The 16,259-nt window shown below is 38.0% G+C and overlaps 1 protein-coding gene across 3 annotated transcripts in view; it reads left to right on the top strand.

The window, feature by feature from the left end:
- The window catches only part of IL1RAPL2 (interleukin 1 receptor accessory protein like 2), a 1,158,042-nt gene that overhangs the window by 611,422 nt on the left and 530,361 nt on the right, over positions 1-16,259 (top strand). For all 3 annotated transcript variants that reach the window (XM_078065458.1, XM_078065459.1, XM_078065457.1), the window contains one exon: positions 13,609-13,795. In XM_078065458.1, coding sequence (XP_077921584.1) covers positions 13,609-13,795 — 187 coding nt within the window. The remainder of the gene's footprint in view (positions 1-13,608; positions 13,796-16,259) is intronic.

Raw genomic sequence — 16,259 nt, 5'->3', positions numbered from 1 at the left:
TAGGTACTTTGTTTGATATATACCTAAGTGTGACGTTTTGGGGGTTTCTAATGTAAGTAGTATCATGTTTTTAATTTCAAATTAAAAACTTTTTCATTGCTGGCATATATGAGAGCAATTGATTTTTGTGTATTAACCTTATATCCTGGAACCATGTTATAATTGTTTACTAGTTTCAGGTTTTGTCAGCTCTTTCAGATTTTCTGCATAGATCATCTATCTGTACAGATCAATCATACATCCATGAAAAAAGATATTTTTATATTTTCCTTCTGAATCAGTCAGATATTTTCTTCTCATATCTATTGCATTAGCCAGGAGTTTTAGTATGGTGTTGAATAGGAATGGTGAGATGGGACGTCTTTGCCTTATTCTTAATTTTGGTAGGAAATCTTGTAGTTTCTTAACACTAAGTATGATGTTAGCTGTAGGTTTTTCATAAATACTCTTTACCAAGTTGAGGAATTTTCCCTCTATTCCTAGTTTGTTGAGAGATTTTATCATAAATGATGTTGGATTTTGTCAAATGCTTTCCCTGCATCTACTGATATAGTCGTGTATTTTTTCTTCTTTAGCCTGTTAATATGATGAACTACATTAATTCATTTTTAAATTTTTGAACCAGCTTCTATAGCTGGGATAAATCCCACTTGGTTGTGGTGTATAATTATTTTTATACATTACTGAATTTGATTTCCTAATATTTTGTTGAGGATTGTGCATTTATGTTCATGAAAGACATTCAGTGTATAGTTTTCTTGTAATCTCTTTGGTTTTGGTATTAAGGTAACGCTGGCCTCGTAGAATGAGTTAAGAAATATTCCCTCCGCTTTTATCTTCTGAAGGAGATTGTAGAGAATTTGTATAATTTCATCCTTAAATATTTGGTAGAATTCACCAGTGAATCCATGTGGGCCTGATGTTTTATATTTTGGAAGGTTATTAATTATTGATTCAATTTCTTTAACAGCCATAGGCCTTATTCATATGTCTCTTTTGTCTTGTATGAGTTTTGGCAGACTGTGCCTTTCAAGAGATTGGTCCATTTCATCTAGGTTATCAAATTTATGGGCACAGAGTTGTTTGTAGTATTTATTCTTTATACTTTTGATATCATGGGAACTATAGTGATATCCTCTATTTTCTTTCTGATATTAATAATTTATTTCTTCTTTCTTTTTCTCTTCTTGTTCTTTTAAATCATTAACACTGCTTGTTTCTAGTTATATGTGCTTAATCTTGCACTCATCTAAAAGTCTCCTTTCCAGCAAGGTCAAGGGTATTTTTCAATACAATTTTCTTATTTTGTAATAATTTTGAAGGAATGGAATTCACCAAAAGGCCTAAGATCTTGTTTGTTTATTTTTTTATTTTTTTAAATTGTTTTATTTTTTTAATTCTATTTTTTTCCTCTAGTTGATTCAGCACGTGAGTTGTTACACACTCCTTAGTGAATTCCGACTTACATGGCCACCATCCAGATCTTGTTTATTTATTGATTTGCTTCCCTTCCCTGAATTTGAATTATATCAGTTCATAGTTCTTATGTTTCCAGTAGGACAATATTATCCAAGGGTGGTATATTGATTAAGTGATATTATTGCATAGCAGTCAATTGACATTTCAAAAATGTCAAAAAACAAATTTTGTTTTAGTTTACTGATCATCAGATAGTTCTGGGATTTACAAAGAAAGCATTTGAAATGAGAATAACACAATTGAAGGAACCATTTAGAAAAGCTGCATGGAGCACTGGGTGTTATACAAAAACAATGAATCATGGAACACTACATCAAAAACTAATGATGTACTGTATGGTGACTAACATAAAAAAATAAAATTAAATTAAAAAAAGAAAGTTTCAAGTATGTCCTGAGGCATTTTATCTGAGCTTCTGCTTTTATTAATTAATTAATTAATTTATTTAATTTATTTGAAAGAGAGAGAGAGAGATCGAGGAGGAGCAGAGGAAGAAGGATAAGCAGACTCTTTGCTGAGCATGAAGCCCGATGCTGGGCTCAATCCCATGACCCTGAGATCATGACCTGAGCCGAAATCAAGTGGGACAATTAACCAGCTGAGCTACTCAGGCACCCTGCTTCTGCTTTTAGATATGAAAAAGGTTCCCTAATTTATTTAGTTTCATTTTAATCAGTCAGCATTGGTGATATAAAAAATTTACATAAACTCAAATTCTGAAATAAAACTTAAGATTTTGTAGTATAAACATATTGTATAAATGGAAGTTAGAAAGAGACCTCTGGATTCTTCTGGTATGTTTTATTTATTTATTTTTTTAAATTATGTTATGGTAAACAAGATACATTACATCATTAGTTTTTGATGTAGTGTTCCATGATTCATTGTTTGCGTATAACACCCAGTGCTCCATTCAACACATGCCCTCTTTAATACCCATCATCAGGCTAACCCATCCCCTCACCCCTCTCCCCTCTAGAACCCTCAGTTTGTTTCTTAGAGTCCATAGTCTCTCCTAGTTCATATCCCCATCTGATTTTCCCCCCTTCATTCTTCCCTTCCTGCTATCTTCTTTTTTTTTTTTTTTTTAACATACAATGTATTATTTGTTTCAGAGGTACAGGTCTGTGATTCATCAGTCTTACACAATTCACAGCGCTCGCCATAGCACATACCCTGCCCAATGTCTATCACCCAGCCTCTCCATCCCTCCAAACCCCCACCACTCCAGCAACCCTCAGTTTGTTTCCTGAGATTAAGAATTCCTCATATCAATGAGGTCATATGATACATGTCTTTCTCTGATTGACTTATTTCGCTCAGCATAATACCCTCCAGTTCCATCCATGTCGTTGCAAATGGCAAGATTTCAATCCTTTTTATGGCTGCATAATATTCCATTGTATATATATACCACTTCTTCTTTATGCATTCATCTGTTGATGGACATCTTGGCTCTTTCCACAGTTTGGCTATTTTGGACATTGCTGCTATAAACATTGGGGTGCACGTACCCCGTCGGATCCCTACATTTGTATCTTTGTGGTAAATACCCAGTAGTGCAATTGCTGGAACATAAGGTAGCTCTATTTTCAACTTTTTGAGGAACCTCCATACTGTTTTCCAGAGTGGCTGCACCAGCTTGCATTCCCAACAGTGTAGGAGGGTTCCCTTTTCTCCACATCCCTGCCAACATCTGTTGTTTCCTCACTTGTTAATTTAGCCATTCTGACTGGTGTGAGGTAGTATCTCACTGAGGTTTTGATTTGGATTTCCTTGATGCTGAGTGATGTTGAGCACTTTTTCATGTGTCTGTTGGCCATTTGGATGTCTTCTTTGCAGAAATGTCTGTTCATGTCTTCTGCCCATTTCTTGATTGGATTCTTTGTTCTTTGGGTGTTGAGTTTGATAAGTTCTTTATGGATTTTGATACTAGCCCTTTATCTGATATGTCATTTACAAATATCTTCTCCCATTCTGTCAGTTGTCTTTTGGTTTTGTTGATTGTTTCCTTTGCTATGCAAAAGCTTTTTATCTTGATGAAGTCCCAAGAGTTCATTTTTGCCCTTGCTTCCCTTGCTTTTGACGATGTTTCTAGGAAGAAGTTGCTGCGGTTGAGGTCAAAGAGGTTACTGCCTGTGTTCTGCTTTAGGATTTTGATGGATTCCTGTCTCACATTTAGGTCTTTCATTCCTTTTGAGTCTCTTTTTGTATGTGGTGTAAGGAAATGGTCCAGCTTCATTTCTGCATGTGGCTGTCCAGTTTTCCCAACACCATTTGTTGAAGAGACTGTCTTTTTTTCCATTGGACATTCTTTCCTGCTTTGTTGAAGATTAGTCGACCACAGAGTTGAGGGTCCATTTCTGGGCTCTGTCTTCTGCTCTATTGATCTATGTGTCTGTTTTTGTGCCAGTACCATACTGTCTTGATGATTACAGCTGTGTAATAGAGCTGGAAGTCCGGAATTGTGATGCCGCCAGCTTTTCTTTTCTTTTTCAACATTCCTCTGGCTATTCGGGGTCTTTTCTGGTTCCATACAAATTTTAGGATTATTTGTTCCATTTCTTTGAAAAAAGTGGATGGTATCTTGATAGGGATTACATTGAATGTAGATTGCTGTAGGTACATTGACATCTTCACAATGTTTGTTCTTCCAATCCATGAGAATGGAACATTTTTCCATTTCTTTGTGTCTTCCTCAATTTCTTTCATGAGTATTTTATAGTTTTCTGAGTACAGATCCTTTGCCTCTTTGGTTAGATTTATTCTGAGGTATCTTATGATTTTGGGTGCAATTGTAAATGGGATTGACTCCTTAATTTCTCTTTCTTCTGTCTTGTTGTTGGTGTATAAGAATGCCACTGATTTCTGTGCATTGATTTTATATCCTGCCACTTTACTGAATTCCTGTGTGAGTTCTAGCAGTTTTGGGGTGGAGTCTTTGGGGTTTTCTACATAAAGTATCATATCATCTGCAAAGAGTGAGAGTTTCACTTCTTCTTTGCCAACTTGGATGTATTTTATTTCTTTTTGTTGTCTGATTGCTGTGGCTAGGACTTCTAATACTCTGTTGAATAACAGTGATGATAGTGGACATCTCTGCTGTGTTCCTGACCTTAGCGGGAAAACTCTCAGTTTTACCCCATTGAGAATGATATTTGCTGTGGGTTTTTCATAGATGACTTTTATGATATTGAGGTATGTACCCTCTATCCATATACTCTGAAGAGTTTTGATCAAGAAAGGATGCTGTACTTTGTCAAATGCTTTTTCTGCATCTATTGAGAGGATCATATGGCTCTTGTTCTTTCTTTTATTAATGTATTGTATCACAGTGATTGATTTGTGGATGTTGAACCAACCTTGCAGCCCAGGGATAAATCCCACTTGGTCGTGGTGAATAATCCTTTTAATGTACTGTTGGATCCTATTGGCTAGTATTTGGTGAGAATTTTTGCATCCATGTTCATCAGGGATATTGGTCTGTAATTCTCCTTTTTGTTGGGGTCTTTGTCTGGTTTGGGGATCAAGGTAATGGTGGCCTCATAAAATGAGGCCAAAAGTTGTCCTTCCATTTCTATTTTTTGGAACAGTTTCAGAAGAATAGGTATTAATTCTTCTTTAAATGTTTGGTAGAATTCCCCTGGGAAGCCATCTGGCCCTGAGCTTTTGTTTGTTGGGAGATTTTTGATGACTGCTTCAATTTCCTTAGTGGTTATAGGTCTGTTCAGGTTTTCTGTTTCTTCCTGGTTCAGTTTTGGTAGTTGATACATCTCTAGGAATGCATCCATTTCTTCCAGATTATCTAATTTGCTGGCATAGAGTTGCTCCTACTATGTTCTTATAATTGTTTGTATTTCTTTGGTGTTGGTTATGATCTCTCCTCTTTCATTCATGATTTTATTTATTGGGGTCATTTCTCTTTTCTTTTTGATAAGTCTGGCCAGGGGTTTATCAATCTTGTTAATTCATTCAAAGAACCAGCTCCTAGTTTTGATGATCTGTTCTACTGTTCTTTTGGTTTCTATTTCATTGATTTCTGCTCTGATCTTTATTATTTCTCTTCTCCTGCTGGGTTTAGGCTTTAATTGCTGTTCTTTCTCCAGCTCCTTTAGGTGTAGGGTTAGGTTGTGTATTTGAGACCTTTCTTGTTTCCTGAGAAAAGCTTGCATTGCTATATACTTTCCTCTTAGGACTGCCTTTGCTGCATCCCAAAGATTTTGAACAGTTGTGTTTTCATTTTCACTTGTTTCTATGAATTTTTTAAATTCTGCTTTAATTTCCTGGTTGACCCATTCATTCTTTAGAAGGATGCTCTTTAGCCTCCATGTATTTGAGTTGTTTCTGACTTTCCTCTTGTGATTGAGTTCTAGTTTCAAAGCACTGTGGTCTGAAAATATGCAGGGAATGATCCCAAATCTTTTGGTACCAGTTGAGACCTGATTTGTGACTTAGGGTGTGATCTATTCTAGAGAATGTTCCATGGGCACTAGAGAAGAATATGTATTCTGTTGCTGTGGGATGTAATGTTCTGAATATATCTGTGAAGTCCATTTGGTCCAGTGTGTCATTTAAAGTCTTTATTTCCTTGTTGATCTTTTGCTTAGATGATCTGTCCATTTCAGTGAGGGGGGTGTTAAAGTCCCCCACTATTACTGTATTGTTGTTGATGTGTTTCTTTGGTTTTGTTATTAATTGCCTTATATAATTGGCTGCTCCCATGTTAGGGGCATAGATATTTACAATTGTTAGATCTTCTTGTTGGATAGACCCTTTAAGTATGATATAGTGTCCTTCCTCATCTCTTATTACAGTCTTTGGTTTAAAATCTATTTGTCTGATATAAGGATTGCCACCCCAGCTTTCTTTTGGTGTCCATTAGCATGGTAAATGGTTTTCTACCCCATCACTTTCAATCTGGGGGTGTCTTTGGGTCTAAAAGGAGTCTCTTGCAGAGAGATGGGTCTTGTTTTTTTATCCAATCTGATAGCCTGTGTCTTTTGATTGGGGCATTTAGCCCATTTACATTCAGTGTAACTATTGAAAGATATGAATTTAGTGCCCTTGTATTGCCTGTAAAGTGACTGTTACTGTATATTGTCTGTGTTCCTTTCTGGTCTATGTTGCTTTTAGGCTCTCTCTTTGCTTAGAGGACCCCTTTCAAGATTTCTTGTAGGGCTGGTTTCCTGTTTGCAAATTCCTTTAGTTTTTGTTTGTCCTGGAAGCTTTTTATCTCTCCTTCTATTTTCAGTGACAGCCTAGCTGGATATAGTATTCCTGGCTGCATATTTTTCTCATTTAGTGCTCTGAATATATCATGCCAGTCCTTTCTGGCCTGCCAGGTCTCTGTGGATAGGTCCGTTGCCAATCTAATGTTTCTGCCATTGTAGGTTACAGATCTCTTGTCCCAAGCTGCTTTCAGGATTTTCTCTTTGTCTCTGAGACTTGTAAGTTTTACTATTAGATGTCGGGGTGTTGATGTATTTTTATTGATTTTGAGGGGGGTTCTCTCTGCCTCCTGGATTTTGATGCCTGTCTCCTTCCCCAAATTAGGGAAGTTCTCCGCTCTAATTTGCTGCAATATACCTTCTGCCCCTCTCTCTCTTTCTTCTTCTTCTGGGATCCCCATTATTCTAATATTGTTTCATCTTATGGTATCACTTATCTCTCGAATTCTGACCTCAATATCCAGTAGTTGTTTATCTCTCTTTTTCTCACTTTCTTTATTTTCCATCATTTGGTCTTCTATATCACTAATTCTTTCTTCTGCCTCATTTATCCTAGCAGTTAGAGCCTCCGTTTTTTATTGTACCTCATTAATAGCCTTTTTGATTTTGACTTGGTTAGATTTTAGTTCTTTTATTGCTCCAGAAAGGGTTTCTCTAATATTTTCTATGGTTTTTTCAAGCCCAGCTAGTATCTTTAAAATCATCATTCTGAACTCTAGTTCTGACATCTTACTAATGTCCGTATTGATTAGGTCCTTGTCAGTCGGCACTGCCTCTTGTTCTTTTTGTTGAGGTGATTTTTTCTGTCTTTTCATTTTGTCCAGAGGAGAATAGATGAATGAGAGAACAAAATGCTAACAGGGTAACAACGTCCCCCAAAAATATACACTAAACAAATCAGAAGAGACCTGAAACCGGGGGAAAAGAAAGGCAAAGAAAAAAAAAAGAAAAAGAAAAAGATACAAACAAACAAAAAACCAGAATATGATCAAATATGATCAGGCTGGTGCATAGATCAGTGCCACACACTAGATTTGGGGCATATTTTGGTCTGTTAGAAGAACGTGTTCCCAAAATTTTAAAGAAAGTAAAACTTATATATGTATAAAAGTAAGGGTTAATACGATGAAGGGATGGAATATGACTGTAAAGATGAAAATTATAAAAGATTTTATAAAAGGAATTTATAAGAAGTTGGTTGAAAAAAGAAAGAAGAGGATTTAAAAAAAAAAAGGGAGAGATTGTGATCAGGCAGGAGACTAGAACAAAGCCATACACTAGAGATTTAGGGTATATTTTGGTCTGTTAGAAGAAACTGTATCCCAAAATTTTAAAGAAAGAACAACTTATATATATATACCAAAAATAATGTTAACTACTATGTAGAGGTAAAATATGACTAAAAATGAAAAATAAAAAAGATTTTTTAAAAAAGGGATTGATAAGATGGTTGAAAAAGGGAAAAAGAAAAATTCAAAGAAAAAAGAAAAAGTTAAAAAAAAATTAACTTTGAAAGACTAAAGAATCATGGGAAAAAAGCCATGAATTCTATGTGCAGTATTCCCCTAGCGCTGGAGTTCTGCCGTTCTCACTGATTGGTAAACCTGGTCTTGGCTGGCTGTTCTTGCTGATCTTCTGGGGGAGGGGCCTGTTGCTGTGGTTCCTAAATGTGTTTGCCAGAGGCGGAATTGCCCCGCCCTTGCTGGGGGCTGGGCTAAGTAATCTGCTCGGGTTTGCTCTTGGGAGCTTTTGTTCCCTGCAAGCTTTCCATACAGCTTTGGAGGATGAGAGTGAAAATGGCGGCCTCCCAGTCTCCGCCCTGGAGGAGCCAGGAACTTGGGGCCCCACCCCTCAGTGAGCCCCCAGAGAAAAGCTGTCAATCACTCCCGTCTCCCCGGTCTCCGGCTGCACTCCATGCTCAGCCGGCCTGTGACCGAGCATTTCTATCTCTGGCACCCGACCCTGAGTGGAGTCTCCAAACCCAGCAGATTCTTGCAGTGCGCACCCGCGCTGCTCCTCCCGGGGAGGAAGGGGAGTCTCCCCAGATCTGCCGCTTGTTGGGTCCCAGCTGGAGGAGCGGTGGCCCGACTGTGCCCCGGATCATGGTTTATGGCAACCCTGAGATGAGAGCCTGCTCCTCAGATCTGTCTCTGCAGCCGGCTTCCCTGCTCCGATACCTGGGAGCTCTGCCGCACTCAGGCACCTCTGCTCTTTCTGTGACCCTGAGGGTCCTGAGACCACACTGTCCCACGAGGGTTCCACCGCCCCCCCCCGCCCCCCCGCTTATCCACTGGAGTGATGTCCCTCAGTGGAGCCGACTTCTAAAAGTTCCGATTTTGTGCTCTGCGGCTCTATCACTTACCAGTAGCGGCTCCCTTCCCCCTCCGTCTATCTTCCCGAATATCACCTCGGATTCACTTCTCCGCATGTCCTACCTTCCAGAAAGTGGTCACTTTTCTCTCTTCATGTATGTTTTAAATCCTGGATCTTACTTTTCCTGTCAGGGAACCCAAGATTGATCAACATTTTCCCTTAGAAATACTTCTGGGAAAAAAGTATAAATTATGACCTAAAGTAGTTAACATGAAAATTTTGGAATAGGAAGTGAGGTTTATTCATAAATTTGTGCAAATTATTTTGTGCTGTGCATATTAACATTATTCTTTAAATGTTATCTTTACACATCTACATTTCTTTCAATGAGCTTCGCCAAGTTTGTATGGATAACCACAAGTTAGTTTGGTTGTTAACCCATATTAACATCAAGGTCTGAGAGTAGCCAGGGGCTAACAGCCAAAACCTTGGTTCTGATCCGCCAACCAGCTATATGGGCTTAACTGAATTATTTGTCCTCTCTGTGTCTACATTTTACTCCTCTGCAAAGTGTAGATGAAACTTAACCTGTACAATTTCCTGGATTATTGGCAGAATTAAGTAAGATAAGAGATGTGGAAGTACTTAAAAGATTAGAAGTGCATGCAATTGTAAGGCCTTTCTGTAATATCACTGCAAATGCCCTTTGCTCATATTGAGCCTGAATGTTCTCCTTGTCCTCCTCAGGATGTGAAGGGAGGTCAGAAAAAAGGTAGAATCCTCATTGTTGCACACTTGCCAGTCCTCTCTGGCACCACTCCTCAAACTTGCACAGCTCTAATTGTACCTTATGAAAGAAAAGTAACATTTCTAGGTCCCAGTTGCAGGAAACATTTTAAATAGAACTGGCCTGGGGCATTTTTCTAAATAAAATCTAAATAATGCAAGATTGTTAGCGGGAACTGTGCCAGGGCTGGATTACACAACTAATAAAAATGAACCTGAGTCTTAGACTGTCAGGCAGCCTTGATCATACCAACCCCAGTGATGGAGACAGTAGGACTCACACATGGCCTTGTCTTTGAGTTCCAGGGACCTTGGTCATCATCAAGGACTTTATATTGGGGCTTGTTCATGGGTTAACAAGCAATTTGTTAGAAGCCTTTCACATGCTAGAGACCAGAGCAAGAATGAATTCATGCAGAGCCCAAGCCTAAGGTTGTTTGTGGGTGAGAGAGAAAACTGAAACATTTTCTCTTTCAGCCCATCAGCCATCCCCAGTTTGGGTTTCCTGCCCTCATCCCCATCCCAGGTTAATGAAGGTGCTGTTGGCATGGCCTGCATAGTTTATAATTTGGAGGGGTTGGGGAAGGAACACATAAGAGTATCTTTTGTCTTTTGTCCCTGGAAAATTTACCTAGAGGCCTGGACTTTATTATAGAAGGCATTTGTCTAAGAAATTCCCAGAAGTCTTAGTGAAACTCTTGCTAACAATTTGACCTCCAAGGTTCTGGCCTTTGCCAAGTAGCTACTGCTCATATTAACTGGAAGTTTCTCCCTGCCTTAGCTGTTTTCTTTTGATTCACTTCTTTTTGTGTCTATGTCAGTGTATCTTTTTGATCCTTTCAAATCTTCATGGCCCTCTGGTACTAGGCCTATTGCCCAACTGGCTTCTTTTAGACTCATTCCTATAAAGTAGCACCCTTAACCCAGTGGCATACCTTCACCCATTGCTGCCAATGTATTGTTTTTATTATACTGGTGATTGATTGTTATTATTATATCACATGTAAATTATAATTATTATTTATTAGCAATATGTAACAACTAATCCTAACAGTAATAACGATTCTAACTACAATTTATCAAATACCTAGTATGTGCTAGATGCTCTACTATATGTTTTATATATTATTTGGCTTAATAGTTACAACAGACTGGAGAGGTCAGTTACTGTAATCATTCCAACTGAAAATGGTAAACATATATTTGCTCATGGCTGTATAATGAAAGGAATTCCTGTCTCCAACCTCCAATGGAATTACCATAAAGGACTTCTTATCCTCATTTTTCAGCTGAGGAAACTGAGACTGAATGATGTTACATGACTTTTTCAAGGACACAGAACTAGTTGAACCCAGTGGATCTTAGTTCAAAGCTGGTGCTTTGTTCAGAAACCACTCTATTATGTTGGTCCCTTACTTAGAATATGTTTTCTCCCTAGGGCTAAATACATTTGGGATAGTAAGCTTCTTTCAGGGCACTGGACATTCTATCTGCTTTTATTGTTGAGACTGCTGGTCAACAGCTCTCTTTCCCTGGGGGCACACCATAATAATGGGAAGGTATTTAACAAGTAATTCTCTTTCATCCAAAGGGATGAACACCATAGAGCAGATATGATCAAAGTCTGTAACATTAAGAACTGTTCAGAATACTTTGTAAACCCAAGAGGTGACTCTTCTGTGTTCAGTACCTTTAAAAAAACTGTGACCATTTATCTTCCCTCCATTTCCTATACCTACCTTAGTCCTTCTTGTCTCCTAGTTGTAACTAGTATATTCTTTATTTGCTAATATGCTGATGCACAAAACTTGGCTAAACCTTACCCTTGTGGTAGAAGAATACCTGCAAAATTATCCTGAGTCATATTTAAACAAGAAATGTGACATTTGACCAGCCATATACCTGAATCTGTAGAATGAGGAAGAGAGGTTATTATCATAAGGGGATTGATGCAAAAGTAAAGCAGAGAGAACATGTCTCATCAGTCGACATACCTTTGATGCCCTCTCTTCTAATCAGCCAACATTTACTGAACATCTACTGTTTATTCATTTAGATCTCAGGGATAGAGTGATGAACAAAAGCAACAAATTCCATGCTTACATTTAACAAATAAATGATAGAGGGTCAGAGAGAAGAGCAAGTGTAAAAGTCCATGGCTCAAATAGGTGTAGTATATTTAAGGAACAGAGGGAATGCCATTGTGCCTGTACACTAAAGGACAGTGTTATGACAGGCCAGATCATGTAGGGCCTTAAAGGAAGCATGGACACATAGAAATGTTTAGCACCAAAGTACTGAAGGTGGGGTCAAGAAGAGCCAAATTGCACCAAACATTACCTTCTTGCCTGAGACTAATTTGTTTTGTTTTGTTTTTCTTTTATTCTGGTGGCTTTTAACTTCATGGTTTTTAAAGGGGCTGTCAGACATCTAACAAGATAATTAAATGGTCTTACATTTGATCCCTAGTGGGCATAGCCTTGAGTTCTAGGAACCTACACTGAGGAACAGACAAAAGCAATAGCTCACAATCTTCGTTGTGTAATGGGGTTGCAACTGAATATTAGAATGAGAGTACTTTGATAGTATCCTACTCAGATGACACAGGCATGGGCATAGTCAGAAGTACTTGCCAGCAATTGACTTCACTAAAAATTTAAGTAGCAGTCATTTTGATTGACTCCGTTTGTAAACCCAGTGGGCAGTGACCATTTGCACTTCTGTTTTTTGTATATCTGGCATATTGTGGAATTTCAATGAGTAAGTAGTATGAATATTGACAATTCTTTGAGGCCATCTTAAATTATTGGCTGGCATGCTAATCCCATCTGTCAGGATTGCTACCCCTTGGTTGTAAAAACACTTGGTTTTGAAGTGCCCTTGGCACTTGGTATTTGTAATAGCAGGTATCCCTTGATGTTTAGAACAGATACGATCCTGACATGTCCCACCAAGAGATTTACAGTTGACTTTCTGCTAAGTCTTACCAGGTGCTTCTGCTCTCTTCCTCACACTTTCCAGTTTTCTTTTGTGTGATTGATATGTTCTGCAGCCCAGTCAGTGTAAGGAAAAATCATGGGGCATACACAAGGAAATGAAAGCAGAATTGAATTCCATAAATACCCTTACATCATGAGTTAGCCAATTAATGCCCAACTTCTAAAGTAGCCTTATGGTAAAATTCATGTTGAAATTCCTTTATAATGCTAATGTTGGTGGATACAATTAATCTAGACCAACCACATTATACTAGGATTTGTTCTTTATAGGAATCCAGAATTTGATTCCTGACATATCTCAGTAAACACTTTAAAAAGCTATGTAAGTTAACAGGTATCTTCTGTATGTTGATCTGGTTTGGGGTATGTATCTTGAAAAAGTAAATGTTGGCTTTGAAACCAATGACAAAATCAAACAACTCTTGGAATACCTGTGAAGGGACTGGCCATAGGGACAGGGCAGAAATAACTGTAGCTCTAAATACAGACTTTCTCATAAGTTTTCACTATCAGATCTTCAATGTGGCAATATTTACCAGTGGGGAAGAAGTCTGAATTGTCTTATAGTTTAGAAGATGGGTACGGCTGCTCTATGTAGCTACTTCGTGGTCAGAGATGTCCTCATTACATTTTGTTTTATATCTTCCTGTCAGTTGAAATGGAAAACTGTTCTGTGTTGCTTTGATGTTGTTTCTGATTTCTAGGCAAGGTCCTATATGGAAAGGTAAATATTCTTGAAATATATAGAGTACAAAGTTTTAAACACCCAGTAAAGCCATTTTGCTATTTCTCTGTTTCTACAGAAACTCGACATATTGCATGAAGGTGTCAATGTCCTTGACTGTTGCAGAGAATGAATCAGGCCTGTGCTACAATAGCAGGATACGCTATTTAGAAAAATCTGAAGTCACTAAAAGAAAGGAGATTTCCTGCCCAGACATGGATGATTTTAAAAAGTCCAATCAGGAGCCTGATGTTGTGTGGTACAAGGTAACAGCATGGTGTCAATTACTTTTTTTTTTTTTTTTTTTTTTAACCTTAAGTCAATAGCTGGCTTGGGGATAGAAAAAGGGAGACATTTTATTTCTAGTTTCTGGTATCAGATATTTCATTGAGAAAAATGAACAGATCCACAGTTAAATAACTCAGAGGTATGACTTCTATATAGTACTGGTTTTAATGGACTTCCATCAGCAGGTGTCACAAGCAACCCCATCTTCTCCAACTGCTAAAAATAAGTAAAAATTCCCTCCACTCAAACTTATGAGAGCAAGTGGGAAGAAGAGTAAAGATTTAAGTAACACATGAAAGAACATATTTGAGGGACATAGAAATATTATTTACTGTTAGGAGCAAAGGCCCATTATTACAAGTACACATAATACTCCCAACAAGGGAGGAAGGTATAAATTACCACTCCTAGGCCTACAATGGCAATAAGAAAGAGCAGTGTCACTGGAACCTGGCAATAGTGGAGTGGGCCTGACAAGAGCTGTGGCCTTAAAAGAACATATGAACTGTGGCAGATAAAGAGGGATTGAGCAGGATAAATACCCTAACCCCTCTTAACTCCCGACTTCTGGTTTTCTGCTAGCACCCGTGGAAAATTAAGCAAAAGTCAGAGGGCAAAATCAGGAGATAGATTCAATAGTCTTCAGATTCCCTGGGCATAAAGTAGGTCAGACAGAGCAGAGATTGGATCTAGGGGAAGAAGCAGAGAAGTAACCACACAACCTTCTAGCTGTGACATTCTGGCTGCTAGCCTGGGGCCCTGTGGTTCTATAAGATAACTGTGTACATTCTGCCAACTCTGAGTCCTGGTAGTTGACACATGGTACAGGTTTATATGTTATAGCCAGAGGTAACCAAGGGGGTTTTCTGCACAGGTGTTGTGTACATTGTTGGACTCAAAGACACACAAAAGAAGGAACAGGTTGTTTCTATAGGATATAACAGATTCTTAGTTTCCAGGGAGGACTAAACCCTAACTCCTACAGCTGTCACATGTTTTTGCATTTGGAAGCCTCTCCATCTTCATACCTATGGGAACTCACCAGTGGACATCAAAAGCATGTCCTGACCTGGGATCTCAGTCTCTATGTGAATTGTCCTTCCTTTTTTTTTCTTAATAAAGATAATATTCTGACAGATAAAAAGGAACATATGATGATCATTATTCATAAATATAGAACATCTATAATTTAGTGGGGCCCTCCATGCCTTCTCAGTATTTATTAAGCACTCACTATATGCCATTCACTGTGCTAAGCTTGGTCTCTACATTATCTCAATTTAAGTCTCAATGCAACTCTTTGTGGGGGTGCTGTTATCCTTATTTAATAGAAAAAAAAAAAACAACTAAGGCTCAGAGGGATGCAGAAACTTATACAAAGCTACTCAGCTAACAAAGCCTGGTTCTGTATTCAAGGCAGTGTTTGCTATTCCAGAGTCCATTTTCTTAATCACTACCCTTTCCTGCAGTGATCCTAGAGCTAAACCCAGCTATGGTCACACACACTTCTCTAAGATGCAACACTGGTGCAGAGAAGCCTGTGAAAAGATAGAGTAAGAATGTTTTATTTTAATTTTATATTTGGAAAAGGAAAATTGATGAGCTCCAGAGTTAGCAGCTAGGAGTAAAATCCTTGTCATCAGCCTTTTCCTTTTCTTATGTATTCTACTGTCTCATCTTCTTACTTTTCTACTAAATTCTTTCTTCTTTCTTCACATCTTTAGACATCACTATCATCATTGTATAACAAAGCAATTTCTTCCTTGGGAAATGCTAAGCATCATTCTTAGAAATGGACCAAAGATGGTGAAGCAAATGGCTTTTCTAGCTCTGCTTGTACAGTAACTTTTAAGATTTCTATAACATTTTACAATTGACAAATATTAATCACAATGATAACTAACATTTGTTGAGTGCTCACTATATGCCAGGCTCTGTTTTAAGTGCTTTAGATAGATTAACTCGGTCTCTAGAACTACTGTATTAGGTAGGTATTATTATTATCCCCATTTTCCAGAAGTGACTGGAGACTCAGATAAGTTAAGTGACTTAACAAAAGTCACACAGCAGTTTATGACTTGCATTTTGGCTACTGGGCCCATTCTTTTAGTCACTGTACTATACTAATGGATCAGAATAAAAAACTAAACCCCAAAGTTAAAGAATTCCTAAAGCTCCCAAATGTGTTGTTAACCCTGCTTCTCACGGTTTCAAAGTATATCCTTGAAAAAAATGTATTGATGTAATGGGAAAATGTTTCCTTTTCCAATCAATAGTTTAATAATCTTCCCTGCTTGCTTTATAGTCTCTGTGTGCCCTACCGGGCTGAGCATAAAGTGATTTTGCTCCAGCTACCACAATGTAAAGACATTTGTCCAGACTTCATTCTGGTGTACATCCAAATTTAGAAATGTACAATGTATTATCTCCAGTATTTTAACA

The sequence above is a fragment of the Halichoerus grypus genome, chromosome X (assembly GCF_964656455.1).
Source record: "Halichoerus grypus chromosome X, mHalGry1.hap1.1, whole genome shotgun sequence".
In the NCBI taxonomy this organism is placed as follows: Eukaryota; Metazoa; Chordata; class Mammalia; order Carnivora; family Phocidae; genus Halichoerus; species Halichoerus grypus.
The sequence above is the reverse complement of the archived record's forward strand: the minus strand, read 5'-3'. Positions and strand labels throughout refer to the sequence as shown.